Source organism: Rhinoraja longicauda, chromosome 2 (genome assembly GCF_053455715.1).
Source record: "Rhinoraja longicauda isolate Sanriku21f chromosome 2, sRhiLon1.1, whole genome shotgun sequence".
In the NCBI taxonomy this organism is placed as follows: domain Eukaryota; kingdom Metazoa; phylum Chordata; class Chondrichthyes; order Rajiformes; family Arhynchobatidae; genus Rhinoraja; species Rhinoraja longicauda.
This window is the reverse complement of record NC_135954.1, coordinates 7,264,077-7,286,924: the sequence shown is the minus strand read 5'-3', so window position 1 is coordinate 7,286,924 and position 22,848 is coordinate 7,264,077. Positions and strand designations below refer to the sequence as shown.

At 47.2% G+C, this 22,848-nt stretch overlaps 1 protein-coding gene across 1 annotated transcript in view; it reads right to left on the bottom strand.

Moving 5' to 3' along the window:
• The window catches only part of LOC144601979 (F-actin-uncapping protein LRRC16A-like), a 151,327-nt gene that overhangs the window by 50,775 nt on the left and 77,704 nt on the right, over positions 1-22,848 (bottom strand). Inside the window, exons 16-21 of the mRNA XM_078414660.1 lie at positions 21,761-21,859; positions 18,638-18,766; positions 15,923-16,051; positions 13,781-13,956; positions 6,593-6,680; positions 5,038-5,187 (exon numbers count right to left, since the gene is read on the bottom strand). Of these exons, the coding sequence (XP_078270786.1) occupies positions 5,038-5,187; positions 6,593-6,680; positions 13,781-13,956; positions 15,923-16,051; positions 18,638-18,766; positions 21,761-21,859 (771 nt within the window). The remainder of the gene's footprint in view (positions 1-5,037; positions 5,188-6,592; positions 6,681-13,780; positions 13,957-15,922; positions 16,052-18,637; positions 18,767-21,760; positions 21,860-22,848) is intronic.

The following is a 22,848-nucleotide window of genomic DNA, read 5'->3' as shown; positions in this document are numbered from 1 at the left end:
GTTTCCTCCCTCACTCCAAAGATGTGCAGGTTTGTTGGTTAATTGGTATAAATGCAAATTTTCCCCAGTGTGTGCAGGGTAGTGTTAGTATGTGGGGATCGCTGGTCGGTGCGGACTCGGTGGGCTGAAGGGCCTGTTTCCGCGCTGTATCTCTAAACTAAACTAAACTTTAAGGTAAGAGGGAGAAAGTTTAAAGGAGAAACACAAGGCGGTGCCTGAAACACACTGCCAGGGGTGGAAGCAGAGGCAGATATTTCAACTAGAGAGTGGACCTAACCTACCATCTATAGACAATAGACAATAGGTGCAGGAGGAGGCCATTCGGCCCTTCAAGCCAGCACAGCCATTCATTGTGATCATGGCTGATCATCCACAATCAGTAACCTGTGCCTGCCTTCTCCCCATATCCCTTGATTCCGCTAGCCCCTAGAGCTCTTTCTAACTCTCTCTTAAATCCATCCAGTGAATTGGCCTCCACTGCCCTCTGTGGCAGAGAATTCCACAAATTCACAACTCTCTGGGTGAAAAAGTTCCTTCTCACCTCAGTTTTAAATGGCCTCCCCTTTATTCTAAGACTGTGGCCCCTGGTTCTGGACTCCCCCAACCAACATTGGGAACAATTTTCCTGCATCCAGCTTGTCCAGTCCTTTTATAATTTTATATGTCTCTTTAAGATCCCCTCTCATCCTTCTAAACTCCAGTGAATACAAGCCTAGTATTTTCAATCTTTCCTCATATGACAGTCCCGCCATCCCAGGGATCAATCTCGTGAACTTACGCTGCACTGCCCCAATTACAAGGATGTCCTTCCTCAAATTAGGAGATCAAAACTAATTGAATGCATCTCGTACTTTATTTAATCGGCAGAATTAAATAATTAATCGGTATTTTATCTAATCGGTAGAATGCCCAGAACCAGGGGCCACAGTCCAAGAATAAAGGGGAGGCCATGTAAAACTGAGATGAGAAAAAAACATTTCCACTCAAGAGTTTGTGGAATTTGTGGAATTCTCTGCCACAGAAGGCAGTGGAGGCCGATTCACTGGATGAATTTAAAAGAGAGTTCAATAGGGCTCTATCTAGGGGCTAGCGGAATGAAGGGATATGGGGAGAAGGCAGGCACGGGTTACTGATTGTGGATGATCAGCCATGATCACAATGAATGGCGGTGCTGGCTCGAAGGGCCGAATGGCCTCCTCCTGCACCTATTTCCTCTGTTTCTATGGTACGTTGCAATTATGATTGATGCTGTGCTTGTTAGCTGCACAAGGAGGCTGCATTTTAAGTGAGCATTAACCTGAGACAACCACAATCATCCTGACTTATCGACCATGTCATATGATATTAAGTCTGACGAGCCACTTCCAAGTCGTTAGTTGTGCTTTAGATTTATTTGTTGAACCTTTTGATGTGTGCTATCCAGTCAAAGAAAAGACTATCGAGAACCAGAGGACATAGACAATAGGTGCAAGAGGAGGCCATTCAGCCCTTCGAGCCAGCACCGCCATTCAATATGATCATGGCTGATCATTCTCAATCAGTACCCCGTTCCTGCCTTCTCCCCATACCCCCTGACTCCGCTATCCTTAAGAGCTCTATCTCGCTCTCTCTTGAATGCCTTCAGAGAATTGGCCTCCACTGCCTTCTGAGGCAGAGAATTCCACAGATTCACAACTCTCTGACTGAAAAAGTTTTTCCTCATCTCTGTTCTAAATGGCCTACCCCTTATTCTTAAACTGTGGCCCCTGGTTCTGGACTCCCCCAACATTGGGAACATGTTTCCTGCCTCTAACGTGTCCAACCCCTTAATAATCAATACTCCAAATGTGGTCTCACCAGGGCCCTATACAACTGCACTCATCCCTCCCACCCCTCCCCCTTACTCCCTTCCTCCACCCTAGTCATTTAACCAGTTGCTCAGTTCTTCACATTGGGATCTCTCTTGAGATCCCTCTTGAGATGCCAATGGCATGTTGGCCTTCATATCGAGAGGATTTGAGTATAGGAATAAAGAGGTCCTTCTGCAGTTGTACAGGGCCCTGGTGAGACCACATCTGGAGTACTGTGTACAGTTTTGGTCTCCCAATTTGAGGAAAGACGTCCTTGCTATTGAGGCAGCGTAGGTTCACGAGGTTATGGCGGGACTGTCATATGAGGAAAGGTTGGAAAGACTGGGCTTGTATTCACTGGAGTTTAGATGGATGAGAGGGGATCTTATAGGAACATACAAAAGTATAAAAGGACAGGACAAGCTAGATGCAGGAAAAATGTTCCCAATGTTGGGGGAGCTCAGATAGATGGATAGATAGGCAGAGATAGATAGATTCTTGATTAGTGCGAGTGTCAGAGGTTATGGGGAGAAGGCAGGAGAATGGGGTTAGGAGGGAGAGATAGATCAGCCATGATTGAATGGCAGAGTAGATTTGAAGGGCCGAATGGCCTAATTCTACTCCTATTCCTTATAACATATAACAACATATAACAACTACAGCATGGAAACAGGCCTGTCCGGCCCTACCAGTCCACGCCGACCATTCTCCCTGACCTAGTCTCATCTACCTGCACTCAGACCATAACCCTCCAATCCCCTCCTATCCATATACCTATCCAATTTACTCTTAAATAATAAAATCGAGCCAGCCTCCACCACTTCCACCGGAAGCCCATTCCATACAGCCACAACCCTCTGAGTAAAGAAGTTCCCCCTCATGTTACCCCTAAACCTTTGTCCCTCAATTCTGAAGCTATGTCCCCTTGTTGGAATCTTCCCCACTCTCAAAGGGAAAAGCCTACCCACGTCAACTCTGTCCGTCCCTCTCAAAATTTTTAAAACCTCTATCAAGTCCCCCCTCAACCTTCTACGCTCCAAAGAATAAAGACCCAACCTATTCAACCTCTCTCTGTAGCCTAAGTGCTGAAACCCAGGCAACATTCTAGTAAATCTCCTCTGTACCCTCTCCATTTTGTCGACATCCTTCCTATAATTTGGCGACCAGAACTGCACACCATACTCCAGATTCGGCCTCACCAATGCCCTATACAATTTCAACATTACATCCCAACTTCTATACTCGATGCTCTGATTTATAAAGGCAAGCATACCAAACGCCTTCTTCACCACCCTATCCACATGAGATTCCACCTTCAGGGAACAATGCACAGTTATTCCCAGATCCCTCTGTTCCACTGCATTCCTCAATTCCCTACCATTTACCCTGTACGTCCTATTTTGATTTGTCCTACCAAAATGCAGCACCTCACACTTATGACCTTATGTAAAGCCCTAACAGAAAACTAAAGCTCCATTTGGAATGAAATTCTTCACTTTGAAATAGATTTTCAGTACGAATCAGACACAGAGTGTTGGAGTAACTCAGCGGGTCAGGCAGCATCTCTGGAGAACATGGATAGGTGACATTTCACAGAGTGCTGGAGTAACTCAGCGGGTCAGGCAGCATCTCTGGGGAACATGGATAGGTGACGTTTCACAGAGTGCTGGAGTAACTCAGCGGGTCAGGCAGCATCTTTGGAGAACATGGATAGGTGACGTTTCCATTCATTTGTCCTTTATCTCTCGATTCCATCTCCCCCGACTCTCAGTCTGAAGAAGGGTCTCGACCCGAAACGTCACCCATTCCTTCTCTCCAAATATGCTGCCTTATCCGCTGAGTTACTCCAGCTTTTTGTGTCTAGCTCCCTTCCGTTGACTCCAATTACACCTCACGCTGCCTCGGCAAGTCCAGCAGCATAATCAAGGACCAGTCGCACCCCGGCCACTCCCTCTTCTCCCCTCTCCCATCGGGCAAAAGGTATAGAAGTGTGAAAACGCACACCTCCAGATTCAGGGACAGTTTTTCTTCCTTGCTGTTATCAGGCAACTGAACCATCCTACTGGAAACAGAGAGCAGTCCTGAACTACCATCGGCCTCATTTATTTATATAATATATATATAGATATATGGATATATATATACGAAGATAAATACAAAAGTAACTCAGCGGAACAGGCAGCATCTCTGGAGAGAAGGAATGGGTGACGTTTCGGGTCGATATATATATATATATATATTGAACTTCTTTCATTTCTTATGCTGTTTTCAGAGTATTATGTTTAGATATCCTGTTGTGCTGCTGCAAGTAGAGTTATAGAGTCATAGAGTGATACAGTATGGAAACAGGCCCTTCGGCCCAACTTGCCCACACCGGCCAACAATGTCCCAGCTACCCAAGTCCCACTTGCCTGCGCTTGGTCCATATCCCTCCAAACCTGTCCTATCCATGTACCTGTCCAACTGTTTCTTAAACAATGGGATAGTCCCAGCCTCAACTACCTCCACTTGTTCCCATACACCCACCACCCTCTGTGTGAAAAAGTTACCCCTCAGATTCCTAATAAATCTTTCCCCCTTCACCTTGAACCTATGTCCTCTGGTCCTCGACTCCCCTACTCTGGGCAAAAGACTCTGTGCGTCTACCCGATCTATTCCTCTCATGATTTTGTACACCTCTGTAAGATCTCCCCTCATCCTCCTGCGCTCCATGGAATAGAGACCCAGCCTGCTCAACCTCTCCCTACAGCTCACACCCTCTGGTCCTGGTAACATCCTCGTAAACTAAGAATGTCATTGTTGCGTTTGGGACCGTAAACCAAAGATACTAGAGGAGCAAGATGGACCACTCCGTTGAAATCTCCAATACTGAAGTGTAGTACGCAAAGGAGCCATTTTAGTAGGCAAAGGAGCCATTTTAGTAAGCAAAACCCTCCGTTCGCTATGCCTCTCGCAGTGTAATCAGTGTTTTGGGGGAACAGTATACCATTAAAATGCAGAATATATCTCATCTATCAATTCACAGATTTTTGTGGTAGTTCTTTTTAAATGTCGCTGCAAGTTTCTGCCTACTAAAATGGCGCCGTGATGTACTACGGGTCGAGTGGTCTATCTTGTTCCTCTAGTATCTTCGCCGTGAACCAGCGTCTGCTGTTGCTTCCCACGCAGAGTGCCCAAGAGGGTTTGGTTCGACCAGGCAGCAGCTTACCATGCAGGTGTCGAGTTCCTCTAGCCTCTCCAGCTCCGTCAGCTCGTCCACCGTGACGCCCAGCCTCTTTGCCGCCCTCTCCTCCAGCACCTCTATTTCCGTCGACTCCTGCCGGGGCAGGGGCCTGCCTCGCTTGGTCAGGTGGTTGGCCTGTCGCAACAGAGGGAAGACAAATATCCCATCACCGGAAACAAAATCACAGTTTAAAAATGAGGGGGGGGGGGGGGGGGGGGGGTAGGCCATTTCAATAGACGATGGACAATAGGTGCAGGAGTAGGCCATTCGGCCCTTCGAGATGAGGAAAAACCTCTTCACCCGGTGTGTTGTGAATCTGTGGAATTCTCTGCCACAGAAGGCAGCGGAGGCCAATTCACTGGATGAATTCAAGAGAGAGTTAGATTCAGCAAGGAGGCAGATTATTATCTTAATGGTGTCAGGTTAGGTAAAGGGGAAGTGCAGCGAGACCTGGGTGTCCTTGAACACCAGTCACTGAAAGTTGGCGTGCAGGTACAGCAGGCAGTGAAGAAAGCTAATGGCCTGTTGGCCTTCATAACGAGAGGATTTCAGTATAGGAGTAAGAGATTCTTCCGCAGTTGTATAGGGCCCTGGTAAGACCACATCTGGTGTATTGTGGGCAGTTTTGGGTCTCCTAATTTGAGGAAGGATGTCTTGCTATTGAGGCGGTGCAGCGTAGGTTCACGAGGTTAATCCCCGGGATGGCGGGACTGTCATATGAGGAAAGATTGGAAAGACTGGGCTTGTATTCACTGGAGTTTAGTAGGATGAGAGGGGATCTTATAGATACGTATAAAATTATAAAAGGACTGAACAAAGTAGATGCTGGCAAATGTTCCCAATGTTGGGGGAGTCCAGAAACAGAGGCCGCACAGTCTAAGAATAAAGGGGAGGCCATTTAAGACTGAAGTGAGAAGAATCTTTTTCACCCAGAGAGTTGTGAATTTGTGGAGTTCTCTGCCACAGAGGGCAGTGGAGGCCAATTCACCGGATGAATTTAAAAGAGTTAGATAGAGCTCTGGGGGCTAGTGGAATCAAGGGATGTGGGGAGAAGGCAGGCACGGGTTACTGATTGTGGATGATCAGCCATAATCACAATGAATGGCGGTGCTGGCTCGAAGGGCCGAATGGCCTCCTCCTGCACCTATTTCCTATGTAACTCCTTCCATCGGCCACCACGCATTGTTTGCACAGCGGACGATGGCAATGGTCTACAGTGAAGGACGCTACCGAGAAGGGAATAGTTCTATCTAGGTGTCAGGGGTTATGGGGAGAAAGCAGGAGAATGGGGTTGGGAGGGAGAGATAGATGAGCTGCTGTGACTGAATGGCGGAGTAGACGTGATGGGCCGGGTGGCCTAATTCTGTTCGTGTCACTGATGACCCGATGACCCACGCCGGGTCCTCCATTGTTCTCGGCGGCGTGACCGACCTCCTGCCCCCGGGCTGCCTGTCCAAAATGTTGGGTTTGTATCGATCATCTCTCACCAAAATTGGAGTAAATGAGGAACAAAGCAAACGTGGCAGGCTTGCTCACTTACCAGTTTATGCTGGGAGGTCAACAGGGCTTCCAGGATCTCGTCTACGATGTGGTCAGACAGAAACGATGCCACCGTCAGCTTCACCTCACTGTGTGAGAATCACAGAAATATATCAGACAAAACCACCTCAATCACCTCCTCCAATGTCATGTTTTGTACTGAGGTCTCATCGAAACAGATAAGATTATTGAGGGATTGGACACGTTAGAGGCAGGGAAACATGTTCCCAATGTTGGGGGAATGCAGAACCAGGGGCAGCAGTTTAAGAAAAAGTGGTAGGCCATTTAGAACGGAGATGAGGAAATACTTTTTCAACCCAGAGAGTTGTGAATCTGTGGAATTCTCTGCCACGGAAGGCAGTGGAGGCCAATTCTCTGGATGCTTTCAAGAGCGAGCCAGATAGAGCTCTTAATGATAGCGGAGTCAGGGGGTATGGGGAAACGGCAGGAACGGGGTACTGATGGTGGATGATCAGCCATGATCACAGTGAGAGGCGGTGCTGGCTCGAAGGGCCGAATGGCCTCCTCCTGCTCCTATTGTCTATCGTCTTTTGTCTTCCTCTTCAGCCTCCAAGTTCTTTAACTTAAACTCGTGATAACCTCTATCCCCTTCCGTATGCAAAGAGTGGTGAGAATTAGGAACTTGCCCCCCAAAACGAATGGTTAAAGCAAAGAGTACGGTTTGGGGGGCACGGCACGGTGGCGCAGCGGTAGAGTTGCTGCCTTACGGTGCTTGCAGCGTCAGAGACCCGGGTTCAATCCCGACTACGGGCGCTGCCTGTACGGAGTTTGTACCTCCTCCCCGTGACCTGCGTGGGTTTTCTCCGAGATCTTCGGATTCCTCCCAAACGCAAAAGACGTGCAGGTTTGTAGGTTCATTGGCTTGGGGCCGTACACTTGGCAAAGGTGTAAATTGTCCCCAGTGCGTGCAGGGCTTGTGTTAATGTGCGGGGATCGCTGATCAGTGCGGTCTCATGGGCGTAGAAATGTAGAACATAGGCGCAGGAGTAGGCCTCTCTGGTTGGGGTAGGATGGTTCAGTTGCCTGATAACAGATGGGAAGAAACTGTCCCTGAATCTGGAGGTGTGTGTCTTCATGGGAGAGGGGAGGGAACTCAGCAGCTCAGGCACATGAAACATCCTCGTCAGTCTTCTCTGAATCCTTTCATAGATACATAGACAATAGGTGCAGGGGCAGCTTCTCCGCTGTTCAATGTGATAATGGCTGATCATCCACAATCAGTACCCTGCTCCTGCCCTCTCCCCAGACCCCCTGATTCCACTAGCCCTAACAGCTCGATCTAACTCTCTTTTGAATGCATCCAGCGAATCGGCCTCCACTGCCTTCTGAGGCAGAGAATTCTACTGTGGATAGGGTGAGCAGTTTTAAATACTTGGGAGTCCGCATCACAGAGGATCTGACATGGGCAACGCACATTGCCGCACTGGTGGGTAAGGCAAAGCAGCGCCTTTACCACCTTAGACAACTGAGGAAATTCAGAGTGTCTCTGAGGATCCTTCATTGCTTCTACTCTGGGGCTGTAGAGAGCATCCTGTCCGGCAACATCTGGTTTGGGAACAGCTCTGCCCAGGACAGGATGGCCCTGCAGAGAGTAACAATATAACAACTACAGCATGGAAACAGGCCTGTCCGGCCCTACCAGTCCACGCCGACCATTCTCCCTGACCTAGTCTCATCTACCTGCACTCAGACCATAACCCTCCAATCCCCTCCTATCCATATACCTATCCAATTTACTCTTAAATAATAAAATCGAGCCAGCCTCCCAAACTTATTAAAGCTAATAACCCAATTTGGTTCATTTTCAGGATACAGAATAAATTGGGAAAAAAGTGAAATTATGCCAATAAGAGAACGTAATAAACAGATAATACAACAATTTCCATTTAAAATAGTAAATGAAAAATTTAAATATCTAGGTATCTATGTAACTAAGATATATACATCATTATTTAAAGCAAATTTCCACCCATTACTGGACAAATTACATAAGAATATTCAATATTGGAAAACACTCCCTATCTCAATGGTTGGGAAAATTAATGCCATAAAAATGATTTTTTTACCGCAAATATTATACCTTTTTCAGACAATTCCGATATATCTGACAAAAAACTTTAAAAAAAAATTGGACTCTATTGTTAATGATTTTATCTGGGATTACAAGAATCATAGGATAAACAAAAGACACTTGTGTAAATCAAAAATAAATGGAGGCCTGGCTTTACCCAATTTTTTGTTTTATTTCTGGGCAGTTAATATTAAAAATATGAATTTCTGGTTGGAAGAAATAGATCATCAACCAGACTGGTTAAAAATGGAAAAGGAAGATTGTTTACCTTTTGATATTGGTTCGATATTATTCGCCACGTCTAAATTAAATAAAAAAATTTATAGGGGAAACCCTATAATATTTAGTGCTACACGAATTTGGAAACAATTAAAAAAGACATTAAAATTAGATAATTTATCACTTTCTCTTCCAATTGTGAATAATCCTTTGTTTAGGCCTTCATGGGTAGACGGGGGTTTTACACAATGGAAGGATTATGGAATTAAAAATATGGGACAGCTTTATAAGGAAGGCACCTTTCTGACATTTCAGGAGTTGCAACAGACTTATGGTCTTCGTGGAAATGATTATTTCAGATATCTTCAACTTAGAGATTATGTAAAATCGAACTCCCAAAATTTTCGAATTAGAAATTCAGAAATTCTTGATGAATGTTGGAACAAACATCCTAATACAGAAAAATTAATATCTTATATATATAATATCTTATTAGACAGTGACATTCCCTCCACGGATTTATACAGACAAAAATGGGAAAAAGAATTAAACCAAGTAATTACGAAAGATACTTGGGAAGAAAGTTTGCAACAGATATATCAGTGTTCACTAAACGCCAGACATTCTCTAATACAATTTAAAGTAATACATAGGTTACACTATTCAAAAACAAAACTACATAAAATTTTCCAAAATATTTCACCTAAATGTGATAAATGTCAACATTTAGAAGCTACATTATTTCATATGTATGTAAACTGTATAAAAATTAAAAAATTCTGGGTAAATATTTTTAGCATAATATCTAAAGTAACCAGCACACAATTGGACCCAGATCCAAAATTAATTATACTCGGAATATTAGAATTAAATCAAACATTTAGAACAATACAAAGAAACTTTATGGATTACAGTTTAATAACAGGAAAAAAATTAATTCTAAAATTTTGGAAAGGCCCTACGGTCCCCACAATCAAAATGTGGATTGTAGAAATGACGGAGACCTTAAACGTGGAAAGAATCAGATTTTCCCTGTTGGACAAACAGGAACTATTCATTGGAATATGGTCCCCTTTTATTGATTACTTAAAGGGTCAGAATGGTTCAGCACAGGAGCCTGACTAGCACTCGGACGGAAGAATGGATGAAATGCTATACTTTGAAATGTACGAATATATCTCGAATGAAGTTGTTGTTATTTTAATAAATTTCTCCACTCTTCTTTAACTAACTTTGTCCTTATCTTTATAATTTGTTTTTGTTTTTGTTTTTATTTTGTTTCTCTCTCTTTTCCTTCTCTACTTCATCTATTTCTTTAGCTCTATCTAGTTTAAAAAAAAGGGGGTAAAAGGTATTGGAGACAATATAACAATAATTGACAATAGTATCAATTTAAAAATGTATGACTGTAAAGATGTACCTATCTCCAATAAAATTTATTTAAAAAAAAAAAAAAAAAAAAATAATAAAATCGAGCCAGCCTGTAGTTGTTATATTGTTATATTGTTATATTGTTAGTAGTGCGTTCGGCAGAACGCACCATGGGAACTACACTCGTCCCCCTGCAGGACCTATACATCAGGAGGTGCAGATCCAGAGCAAGCAAGATCATGAGGGACCCCTGCCACCCCAGTAACGGACTGTTCCAGATGCTACGATCAGGCAAACGCCTCCGCTGTCACGCTGTGAAAACAGAGAGGATGAGACGGAGTTTCTTCCCACAGGCCATCAGGACTGTCAACTTTTATAACTCCAGGGACTAAATTTTTGTCTACACTATAGTAACTTATTAACTTTATTTATATGCTGTAACTGTAATACTTTTTTGTGCACAATCCGCAGGCATTGCCACTTTCATTTCACTGCACATCGTATATGTGTATGTGGCAAATAAACTTGACTTGACTTGACTTGAGATTCTCAATGCTCTGCGTGAAAAGGTTCTTCCTCGTCTCAGTTCCAATTGGCCTGCCCCTTATTCTTAAACTGTGGCCCCTGGTTCTGGACTCCCCCAACATTGGGAACGTGTCTCCTGCCTCTAGCTTGTGCAATCACTTAATAAATTCATACGTTTCTTTCAGATCCCCTCTCATTCTTAAATGGATTAAAGGCAGATAAATCCCCAGGGCCAGATAGGCTGCATCCCAGAGTGCTTAAGGAAGTAGCCTCAGAAATAGTGGATGCATTAGTGATAATTTTTCAAAACTCTTTAGATTCTGGAGTAGTTCCTGAGGACTGGAGGGTAGCTAATGTAACCCCACTTTTTAAAAAGGGAGGGAGAGAGAAAACGGGGAATTATAGACCAGTTAGCCTAACATCGGTAGTGGGGAAAATGCTAGAGTCAGTTATTAAAGATGTGATAGCATTACATTTGGAAAGTGGTGAAATCATCGGACAAAGTCAGCATGGATTTACCAAAGGCAAATCATGTCTGACGAATCTTATAGAATTTTTCGAGGATGTAACTAGTAGAGTGGATAAGGGAGAACCAGTCGATGTGTTATATCTGGACTTTCAGAAGGCCTTCGACAAGGTCCCACATAGGAGATTGGTGTACAAACTTAAAGCACACGGTATTGAGGGTTCAGTGTTGAGGTGGATAGAAAATTGGTTGGCGGACAGGAAGCAAAGAGTAGGAATAAACGGGTCCTTTTCAGAATGGCAGGCAGTGACAAGTGGGGTACCGCAAGGCTCAGTGCTGGGACCCCAGTTATTTACAGTGTATATTAATGATTTGGACGAGGGAATTGAATGCAACATCTCTAAGTTTGCGGATGACACGAAGCTGGGTGGCAGTGTTAGCTGCAAGGAGGATGCTAGGAGGCTGCAGAGTGACTTGGATAGATTAGGCGAGTGGGCAAATGCATGGCAGATGCAATATAATGTGGATAAATGTGAGGTTATCCACTTTGGCGGCAAGAACAGGAAAGCAGAGTATTACCTGAATGGTGACAGATTGGGAGAAGGGGAGATGCAACGTGACCTGGGTGTCATGGTGCACCAGTCATTGAAAGCAAGCATGCAGGTGCAGCAGGCAGTGAAGAAAGCGAATGGTATGTTGGCATTCATAGCAAGAGGATTTGAGTTCAGGAGCAGGGAGGTTCTGCTGCAGTTGTACAGGGCCTTGGTGAGACCGCACCTGGAGTATTGTGTGCAGTTTTGGTCTCCTAACCTGAGGAAATACGTTCTTGCCTTAGAGGGAGTACAGAGAAGGTTCACCAGATTGATCCCTGGGATGGCGGGACTTACATATGAGGAAAGACTAGATAGACTGGGCTTGTACTCGCTGGAATTTAGAAGACTGAGGGGGGATCTTATAGAAACATATAAAATTCTTAAGGGGTTGGAGAGGCTGGATGCGGGAAGTTTGTTCCCGATGTTGGGGGAGTCCAGAACCAGGGGTCACAGCTTAAGGGTAAGGGGGAAGTCTTTTAGGACCGAGATGAGAAAACATTTCTTCACACAGAGAGTGGTGAGTCTGTGGAATTCTCTGCCACAGAAGGTAGTTGAGGCCAGTTCATTGGCTATATTTAAGAGGGAGTTAGATGTGGCCCTTTTTGCTAAAGGGATCAGGGGGTATGGAGAGAAGGCAGGTACAGGCTACTGAGCTGAATGATCAGCCATGATCATATTGAATGGCGGTGCAGGCTCGAAGGGCCGAATGGCCTACTCCTGCACCTATTTTCTATGTTTCTATGTTTCTATTCTTCTGAATTCCAGTGAGTACAGGCCTAGTCGATCCATTCTCTCATCATGTGACAGTCCAGCCATCCCGGGAATTAACCTGGTGAACCTACGCTGCACTCCCTCAATAGCAAGGATGTTTCAAGCCCTGCTGAAGGATTCCACCAGCCCCTATGTAAGCAGCACACCCTCACACAACACGGACAATCATCGCACAGATGATACATTCTTGCTATTGAAGGCGTGCAGTGTAGGTTCACCAGGTTAATTCCCGGAATGGTGGGACTGTAGTATGTTGAAAGACTGGAACGACTAGGCTTGTATACACTGAAATTTAGAAGGATGAGAGGGGATCTTATTGAAACATATAAGATTATTAAGGGATTGGACACGCTGGAGGCAGGAAACATGTTCCCAATGTTGGGGGAGTCCAGAAACAGGGGCCGCAGTTTAAGAATAAGGGGTAGGCCATTTAGAACGGAGATGAGGAAAAACCTTTTCAGTCAGAGAGTTGTGGATCTGTGGAATTCTCTGCCTCAGAAGGCAGTGGAGGCTAATTCTCTGAATGCATTCAAGAGAGAGCTAGATAGAGCTCTTAAGGATAGCGGAGTCAGGGGGTATGGGGAGAAGGCAGGAAAGGGTACTGATTGTGAATGATCAGCCATGATCACATTGAATGGCGGTGCTGGCTCGAAGGGCCGAATGGCCTACTCCTGCACCTATTGTCTATTGTCTAATAATGATAGCGGAGTCAGGGGGTATGGGGAGAGGGCAGGAACGGGGTACTGATGGTAGATGATCAGTCATGATCGCATTGAATGGCGGTGCTGGCTCGAAGGGCCGAATGGCCTCCTCCTGCACCTATTGTCTATTGCACTCAATCGTTTAGATAGATTCTTGATTATTACGGGTGTCAGGGGGTTATGGGGAGAAGGCAGGAGAATGAGAGGGAAAGATAGATCAGTCATGATCAGATTGAATGGCGGTGCTGGCTCGAAGGGCCGAATGGCCTCCTGTTGTCTATTGTCTATGAAGGATAGCGGAGTCAGGGGGTATGGGGAGAGGGCAGGAACAGGGTACTGATGGTAGATGATCACATTGAATGGCGGTGCTGGCTCAAAGAGCCGAATGGCCTCCTCCTGCCCCTGTTGTCTATTGTCTATTGATACAGAATGCTAATGAGAGTTTCAATACCTGATCTTATTGAGGATGTCGATGCCGGATTGCTCGAGCAGAACGTTCTTGATGAAGGCCCTTGGGATGCACACCTTGCCGCTGGTGGCCTCGATTAGGTTCTGGCGCAGGTGGGCTTTCCTCATCACGTAGGGACAGAGGCCTTCTACAGCATCCACCATGGACTCCAACATCATCTGCACCGCAAAGCAAAACTCAGACCGGGGGACAACCATCAAAACCTCTTCCCCGTACCTCACACGCCCGGATGTTACAGTCACAGAGACAATAGACAATAGGCGCAGGAGGAGGCCATTCGGCCCTTTTCTATGTCCATGTCCCTTTGGCCCACCGAGCCCGCTCCAACACCAGCGATCACCCCGCACACTGGCACTATCCTACACAGTCTCGGGTCTGAACCCATCTTTAGTTTAGTTTACCGATAGACAATAGACAATAGGTGCAGGAGGAGGCCATTCGGCCCTTCGAGCCAGCACCGCCATTCAATGCGATCATGGTTGATCATTCACAATCAGTACCCCGTTCCTGCCTTCTCCCCCAATACCCCCTGACTCCGCTATCCTTAAGAGCTCTATCTAGCTCTCTCTTGAATGCATTCAGAGAATTGGCCTCCACTACCTTCTGAGGCAGAGAATTCCACAGATTCACAACTCTCTGACTGAATTTTTTTTTCCTCGTCTCCGTTCTAAATGGCCTACCCCTTATTCTTAAACTGTGGCCCCCTGGTTCTGGACTCCCCCAACATTGCGAACATGTTTCCTGCCTCTAATGTGTCCAACCCCTTAATAATCTTATATGTTTCAATAAGATCCCCTCTCATCCTTCTAAATTCTGGAAGCAGGCCCTTCGACCCAACTCGCCCACACCGGCCAATAATGTCCCAGCTACCCTAGTCCCACTTGCCTGCGCTTGGTCCATATCCCTCCATACCTGGACTGTCCATGTACCTGTCCAACTGTTTCTTAAACGATGGGATAGTCCCAGCCTCCACTACCTCCTCTGGCAGCTTGTTCCATACACCCACCACCCTCGGTGTGAAAAAGTTACTCCTCAGATGGCCTCCTCCTGCACCTATTGTCTATGTTTCTATGTTTCTAATAGATGTCAGGGATCATCAATAAGATGCAGTCCACATCAATGAACAGCATCTCACCATTTGATCAAGCCAGACGTCATTTCAATGTCAATGGCAGACAAACAAATTGCTCACTTCAGATACTAATCAATAGTCAACAGACAATAGGTGCAGGGCCCTTCAAGCCAGCACCGCCATTCACCGTGATCATGGCTGATCATACACAATCAGTACCCCATTCCTGCCTTCTCCCCATACCCCCTGACTCCGCTATCTTTAAGAGCTCTATCTAGCTCTCTCTTGAAAAGCATCCAGAGATTCGGCCTCCATTGCTTTCTGAGGCAGAGAATTCCAGATTCACAACTCTCTGGGTGAAAAAGGTTTTTCTGAAGAAGGGTCTCGACCCGAAACGTCACCCATTCCTTCTCTCCAGAGGCGCTGCCTGACCCGCTGAGTTACTCCAGCATTTTGTGTCTAATTTTTCCTCATCTCAGTCCCAAACGACCTACCCCTTATTCTTAAACTGTGTGACCCCTGGTTCCGGGCTCTCCCCCCAACATCGGGAACAATTTTCCTGCATCCAGCCTGTCCAATCCCTTGAGAATTTTATGCTGTACGTTCCTATGATGTATAAAATAACGAGTGGGTTTACACCAAAGATACTAGAGGAGCAAGATGGACCACTCCGTTGAAATCGCCTATACTGAAGTGTAGTACGCAAAGGAGCCATTTTAGTAGGCAAAGGAGCCATTTTAGTAGGCAAAGGAGCCATTTTAGTAGGCAAAGGAGCCATTTTAGTAGGCAAAGGAGCCATTTTAGTAAGCAAAACCCGCCGTTCGCTATGTCTCTCACAGTGTTTTGGGGGAACAGTATGTGTGATGATACCATTAAAATGCAGAATATATCTCATCTATCAATTCACAGATTTTTGTGATTTTTAAAAAAAAATGTTTCTGCAAGTTTACGCCTACTAAAATGGCGTCGTGACGTACTACGGTTTTCAGGGTCGAGTGGTCTATCTTGTTCCTCTAGTATCTTTTGTCTACACCGCAATCACGTGCGGGTACCTTGAGTTGCTCGTCCACTACCCGTGTGACCTCTCCAGCCATGGACTCCAGCTTCTCCTCGATGGGGTTCGATGATCCGCTGAATCCCGTCCAAGAAGCTCCTCGCAGGTGGTAAAGATTGGGCAGAAGCTGAAAGCCAAAGCAACCAATGTCACTGGAATAGACAGAGCTCAAAATGGCGGAGTAACTCAGCGGGACAGGCAGCATCTCCTCGGTCTGACGAAGGGTCTCGACCCGAAACGTCGCCCGTTCCTTCTCTCCAGAGATGCTGCCTGTCCCCGCTGAGTTACTCCGGCATTTTGTGTCTGTCTTCGGTTTACACCAGCATCTGCAGTTCCTTCCCACACAGTTAGTTACCCCTTCGCTAATGCTGCACCTGTGAGCAATACCACACTAATAAAACGTTTGATCAAGCAACATCTCAATTTGCTCATCTGTCCACAGGTATTGAGTATAGAAGTTGGGAGGTCATGTTCATGAGTTCTAGGAGCCAGAATTAGGCCATTCGGCCCATCGTGTCTACTCCGCCATTCAATCACGGCTGATCTATCTCTCCCTCCTGACCCCATTCTCCCCAGAGCCTCTGACACCCGCACTAATCACAAATCTGTCAATCTCCGCCTTAAGAGTATCCATTGACTTGGCCGTCTGTGGCAAAGAATTCCACAGATTCACCACCCTCTGACTCAACTATCGACAGGCATTGTATAGAAGTGGAGAGGTCATGTTGCAGTTATATAAGTAGTTGGTGAGACCGCATTTAGAATATTGGGTTCAGTTCTGGGCACCATGTTACAGGAGAGATGTTGTCAAGCTTGAAAGGGTGCAGAGAAGATTTACATGATGTTGCCAGGACTAGAGGGACTGAGACCAAGGGAGAGTTTAAGCAGGCTGGGACTCTATTCCTTGGAGCGCAGGGTGACGAGGGGGGATCTTATAGCAGTGTACAAAATTATAGATTGGGCAAACGAACAGGCTTTTGCCCAGTGTAGGGGAATCGAGAACCTGAGGGCATAGGTTTAAGGTGAGGGGGAACCTGAGGGGAAACTTTTTCACACAAAGGGTGGTGGGTGTGTGAAACGAGCTGCCGGAGGAGGTAGTTGAGGCTGGGACTATCGCATCGTTTAAGAAACATTTAGACAGGTATGTGGATAGGACAGGTTTAGAGGGATATAGGCTCAATGCAGGCAGGTGGGACTAGTGTAGGTGGGGCATGTTGGCCGGTGTGGGCAAGTTGGGCCGTTGGGCCTGTTTCCATGCTGTATCACTCTATGACTAGTGTAGGTGGGGCATGTTGGCCAGTGTGGGCAAATTGGGCCGATGGGCCTGTTTCCACGCTGTATCACTCTATGACTAGTGTAAGTGGGGCATGTTGGCCAGTGTGGGCAAGTTGGGCCGATGGGCCTGTTTCCACGCTGTATCACTCTATGACTAGTGTAAGTGGGGCATGTTGGCCGGTGTGGGCAAGTTGGGCCGATGGGCCTGTTTCCACGCTGTATCACTCTATGACTAGTGTAGATGGGAAAAGATGGCCGGTGTGGGCAAGTTGGGTCGAATTGCCTGCTTTTCACTCCTGTATCACTCTATGACTCTATGACTAACGTGATACAAAGAGCAAGGTTGCTGAGTTCACTGTGCTGTGATGCTTTTGCCAATTCCAGCTTTTGCACTGATATTTCCCATTCTTTCCCCCTCTACTGCTTTCCTTAGCTTGGTCACTGTGTAAGTACCTTCCCTGCTTTTTAACCTCTGTTGATCCAGAAAAATGCCTTCCTCGCCTTGTCTTGTCAGGATCGCCATTTTGAACGACATGACGCAGATATTTTGTGCATTAATATCTTTTGCATTAATATTTTTATTTTTGATTTAGATTTAGAGATACAGCGTGGAAACAGGCCCTTCGGCCCACCGGGTCCGCGCCGCCCAGCGATCCCCGCACATTAACACTATCCTGCACCCACTAGGGACAATTTTTACATTTGCCCAGCCAATTAACCTACATACCTGCACATCTTTGGAGTGTGGGAGGAAACCGAAGATCTCGGAGAAAACCCACGCAGGTCACCGGGAGAACGTACAAACTCCGTACAGACGGCGCCCGTAGTCAGGATCGTACCCGAGTCTCCGGCGCTGCATTCGCTGTAAGGCAGCAACTCTACCGCTGCGCCACCGTGCCGCCCAAATATCGAAGAAACATTTGGACAGGGCGGCACGGTGGCGCAGCGGTAGAGTTGCTGCCTTACAGCGAATGCAGCGCCGGAGACTCAGGTTCGATCCCGATTATGGGGACTGTGTAGGGAGTTTGTACGTTCTCCCCGTGACCTGCGTGGGGTTTCGCCGAAATCTTCGGTTTCCTCCCACACTCCAAAGTCGTGCAGGTATGTAGGTTAATCGGCTTGGTGTAAATATAAAAATTGTCCCTAGTGTGTGCAGGACAGTGTTAATGTGCGGGGATCGTTGGTCGGCGCGGACCCGGTGGGCCTAAGGGTGTCTCTAAACTAAACTAAACTAAAAGGTGCATGGATAGGACAGGCTCAGAGGGATATGGGCCAACACACAGGTAGGTGGGGCTAGTGTGGATGGGACGTGTTGGTCTTTGTGGGCCAGCTGGGCTGAAGGCCCTGTTTCCACGCTGTATCACTCTATGACTCTATAACCATTAGAGCAAAATATGTTCGTAAACACGCTTAGCTTGGAAACAATTTGATGCCTCACTGTTTTGGAGTTTCTGGCGTCCCTCATGAAATTCTCTGCCAGCCTCACGTCCTCCTGCACACCGTCTCCCGCTGCGTTTCTAAGCGAGTTCAGATGGTCCTGCACTTTCACGCACATCCGGTCAATCATCTGTTGGCAAAGAACAGGGTCAGTTCAGTTCAGTTTCGTTGATTGTCATCTGTACCGAGGTACAGCGAAAAGCTTTTTGTTGCGTGCTGACCAGTCAGCGGAAAGACAATGCATGATTACAATCGAGCCGTTTACAGTGTGTAGATACGTGATCAGGGGATAACGTTTAGTGCAAGGCAAAGCCAGCAAAGTCCCATCAAGGATAGTCCGAGGGTACCACCAAAGAGGTAGATAGTAGTTCAGCATCTGCAGTTATCTTCATGCTGCCTGACCTGCTGAGTTACTCCAGCATTTTGTGAATAAATACCTTCGATTTGTACCAGCATCTGCAGTTATCTTCTTATACTAGATAGTAGTTCAGTACTGCTCTCTGGTTGTGGTAGGATCATCAGGTCATAAGTGATAGGAGTACAATTAGGCCATTCGGCCCATCAAGTCTACTCCACATGGCTGATCTATCTCTCCCTCCTAACTACTTTCTCCTGCCTTCTCCCCATAACCTCTGACACCCGTATTAATCAAGAACCTATCATTCTCTGCCTTAAATACTGTAAGTCCACTGACTTTGTCTCCACAGCCTTCTGTGGCAGTGAATTCCACAGATTCACCATCCTCGACTAAAGAAATTCCTCCTCATCCCCTTCCTAAAAGAACGTCCTTTAATTCTGAGGCTGTGACCTCTAGCCCTAGACTGTCCCACTAAGAACCCAGGATGGTTCAGTTGCCCGATAACAGCTGGGAAGAAACTGTCCCTGTATCTGGACCTGTGCGTTTTCGCACTTCTGTACCTCTTGCCCGATGGGAGAGGGGAGAAGAGGGAGTGGCCGGGGTGAGACTGGTCCTTGATTACGCTGCTGGCCTTGCCGAGGCAGCGTGAGGTGTAGATGGAGTCAATGGAAGGGAGGTTGGCTTGTGTGTGACGGTCTGGGCTGCGACAATCCTGGGTTCAAGGCTGTGTTCAGAACATCAAGATTGGCACATCAAACCAGCTCGTCAAGGGTTTAATCAAGTAGAAGTCCTTTCACTTGCGTTAGATCGACACATAATGCTGGGGTAACTCAGTGGGACAGGCAGCATTTCCGGAGGGAGGGAATGGGTGACGTTTCAGATCGAGATCCTTCTTCTGGACCTGAAGACATTTTTTTAATAAGAGACATCATGGATGTCCCTTTGGCCTTTGGCCCAGGCAGATCGGCTATCACCCCATACACTAGTTCTACCGCGCAAATGAGGAACAATTCACAGAAGCCAATCAACCTAGGTTCACTAGGTTAATTCCCGGAATGGCGGGACTGTCATATGTTGAAAGACTGGAGCGACTGGGCTTGTATAAACTGGAATTTAGAAGGATGAGAGGAGATCTTATCGAAACGTATAAGATTATTAAGGGGTTGGACACGTTAGAGGCAGGAAACATGTTCCCAATGTTGGGGGAGTCCAGAACCAGGGGCCACAGTTTAAGAATAAGGGGTAGGCCATTTAGAACGGAGATGAGGAAAAACTTTTTCAGTCAGAGAGTTGTGAATCTGTGCAATTCTCTGCCTCAGAAGGCAGTGGAGGCCGATCCTCTGAATGCATTCAAGAGAGAGCTAGATAGAGCTCTTAAGGATGGCGGAGTCAGGGGGTATGGGGAGAAGGCAGGAACGGGGTACTGATTGAGAATGATCAGCCATGATCACATTGAATGGCGGTGCGTACAGGCTCGAAGGGCCGAATGGCCTCCTCCTGCACCTATTGTCTATTGTCTATCTCACTCCCAAATGAGTGACAAGGTGACGTCACCACCCCGTGCCCCACGTGACCTCACCCAGCCAGCAGCCACGTGCTCCCGCTCCACCAATGGCGGCCGTCCGGGTCGGGAGGCGGGTTGCTACGCAACCTCCGTTAGGCAGCGCCCGGGCCTCTGGACCTACACTGTCCGGGCCTACAGTGTCCGGGCCTACGCTGTTCATACCTACACTGTTCGGACCTACGCTGTCCGTACCTATGCTGTCCGGGCCTACACTGTCCGTACCTACGCTGTCCGGACCTTCGCTGTCCGGACCTACGCTGTCTGGTCCTACACTGTCCGGGCCTCCACTGTCCGGGCCAACACTGTCCGAACGTACACTATCCGGGCCTACACTGTCCGGACATAGTGTCCGGGCCTACACTGTCTGGACCTACACTGTCCGGACGTAGTGTCCGGGCCTACACTGTCCGGACCTATGCTGTCCAGACGTACAGTGTCTGGGCCTACAGTGTTCAGGCCTACAGTGTCCGGGCCTACACTGTCCGGACCTATACTGCCCGCACCTACACTGTTCGGACCTACGCTGTCCGGGCCTACGCAGTCCGGGCCTATAGTGTCCGGGCCTACACTGTCCGGGCCTACACTGTCCGGACCTACACTGTCTGTGACCTGGGTGGGTTTTCTCCGGGTGCTCCGGTTTCCTCCCACACTCCAAAGAGATGCAGGTCTGCAGGTTAATTGGCTTCGGTAAAGATTGTAAATTGTCCCTCGTGTGTGTAGGATAGTGCTAGTGTACCGGGTGACCGCTGGTCAGCGTGGACCACTCGGTGGGCCAAAGGGCTTGCTTCCGCGCTGTAGAAACATAGGGCCTGTTTCCACGGTGTACTTCTAAACTAAACTAAAGATGGGTTCAGACCCGAAACTGTGTAGGATAGTGCCAGTGTGCGGGGTGATCGCCGGTTTTGGTGCGGGCTCGGTGGGCCAAAGGGCTTGCTTCTGCGCTGTAAAAACATAAACATAGAAAATAGGTGCAGGAGTAGGCCATTCGGCCCTTCAAGCCAGCACCGTCATTCAATATGATCATGGCTGACCATCTAAAATCAGTACCCCGTTCCTGCTTTTTCCCCCCATATCCCTTGATTCTGTTCGCCCCGAGAGCTAAATCTAACTCTCTCTTGAAAACATGTATCTCTGTATCTGTAAAGTGTAACGTTTGTAAGCTCGGCCTGAGGGATGGTTTCAGGTGTGACTGCATTTCATACCTGTTGGGTGGTACTGGTGACAATGCCTTGTTGTAGCCGGTAAGCCTGTTCCTGCAGGTACTTCCTTGTCTCATGATTCCGCAGAAGATAATTCTCGATCTGTAGTGAAGACGGAAAAACAACACAGCACTGCATTTAGAACCAAGGAACTGTGGGTTTAGTTCAGTTTTAGTTTAGAGAGAAAGCGCAGGCCCTTCGGCCCACCGAGTCCGCACCGACGGCGATCCCCACACACACACCAACACTAGGGACAATTTATAAAAAAAATTTTCCAAAGCCAATTAATCTACAAACCTGCACGACTTTGGAGTGTGGTAGGTAACCAGAGCACCCGGGGGAAAACCCACGCAGGTCACGGGGAGAACGTACAAACTCCGTACAGACAGCGCCTGTAGTCAGGATCGAACCCGGGTCTCCGGCGCTGTGAGGCAGCAACACTACCGCTGCGCCACCGTGCTGCCCAAGCATGGTGAATGGTGAGTGTGGGTGGGCGGAGTCTAACCGTATATTTCGGGCCATTACATGTTAATATTGTTTACGACAAAAGACATTTAGAGCGGCACGGTGGCGCAGCGGTAGAGTTGCTGCCTCACAGCGAATGCAGCGCCGGAGACCCGGGTTCCATCCTGACTACGGGCGCTGTCTGTACGGAGTTTGCACGTTCTCCCCGTGACCTGCGTGGGTTTTCTCCGAGATCTTTGGTTTCCACCCACGCTCCAAAGACGTACAGGTTTGTAGGTTAATTGGCTTGGTAAATGTGAACATTGTCCTTAGTGGGTGTAGGATAGTGTTAGTGTGCGGGGATCGCTGGTCGGCGCTGACCCGGTGGGCCGAAGGGCCTGTTTCCGCGCTGTATCTCTAAACTAAACTCAACTAAGCTACTGCCTTGCTGCGCCAGAGGCCCGGGTTCGATCCCATATTCCAAAGACGTGCAGTTTTGTAGGTTAATTGGCTTGGTATAATTGTAAATTGTCCCTCGTGTGTGTAGGATAGTGTCACTTTGCAGGGATCGCTGGTTGTTGTTGACTCGGTGGAGTTTAGAAGAATGAGGGGGGGACCTCATTGAAACATACAGAATAACGAAAGGC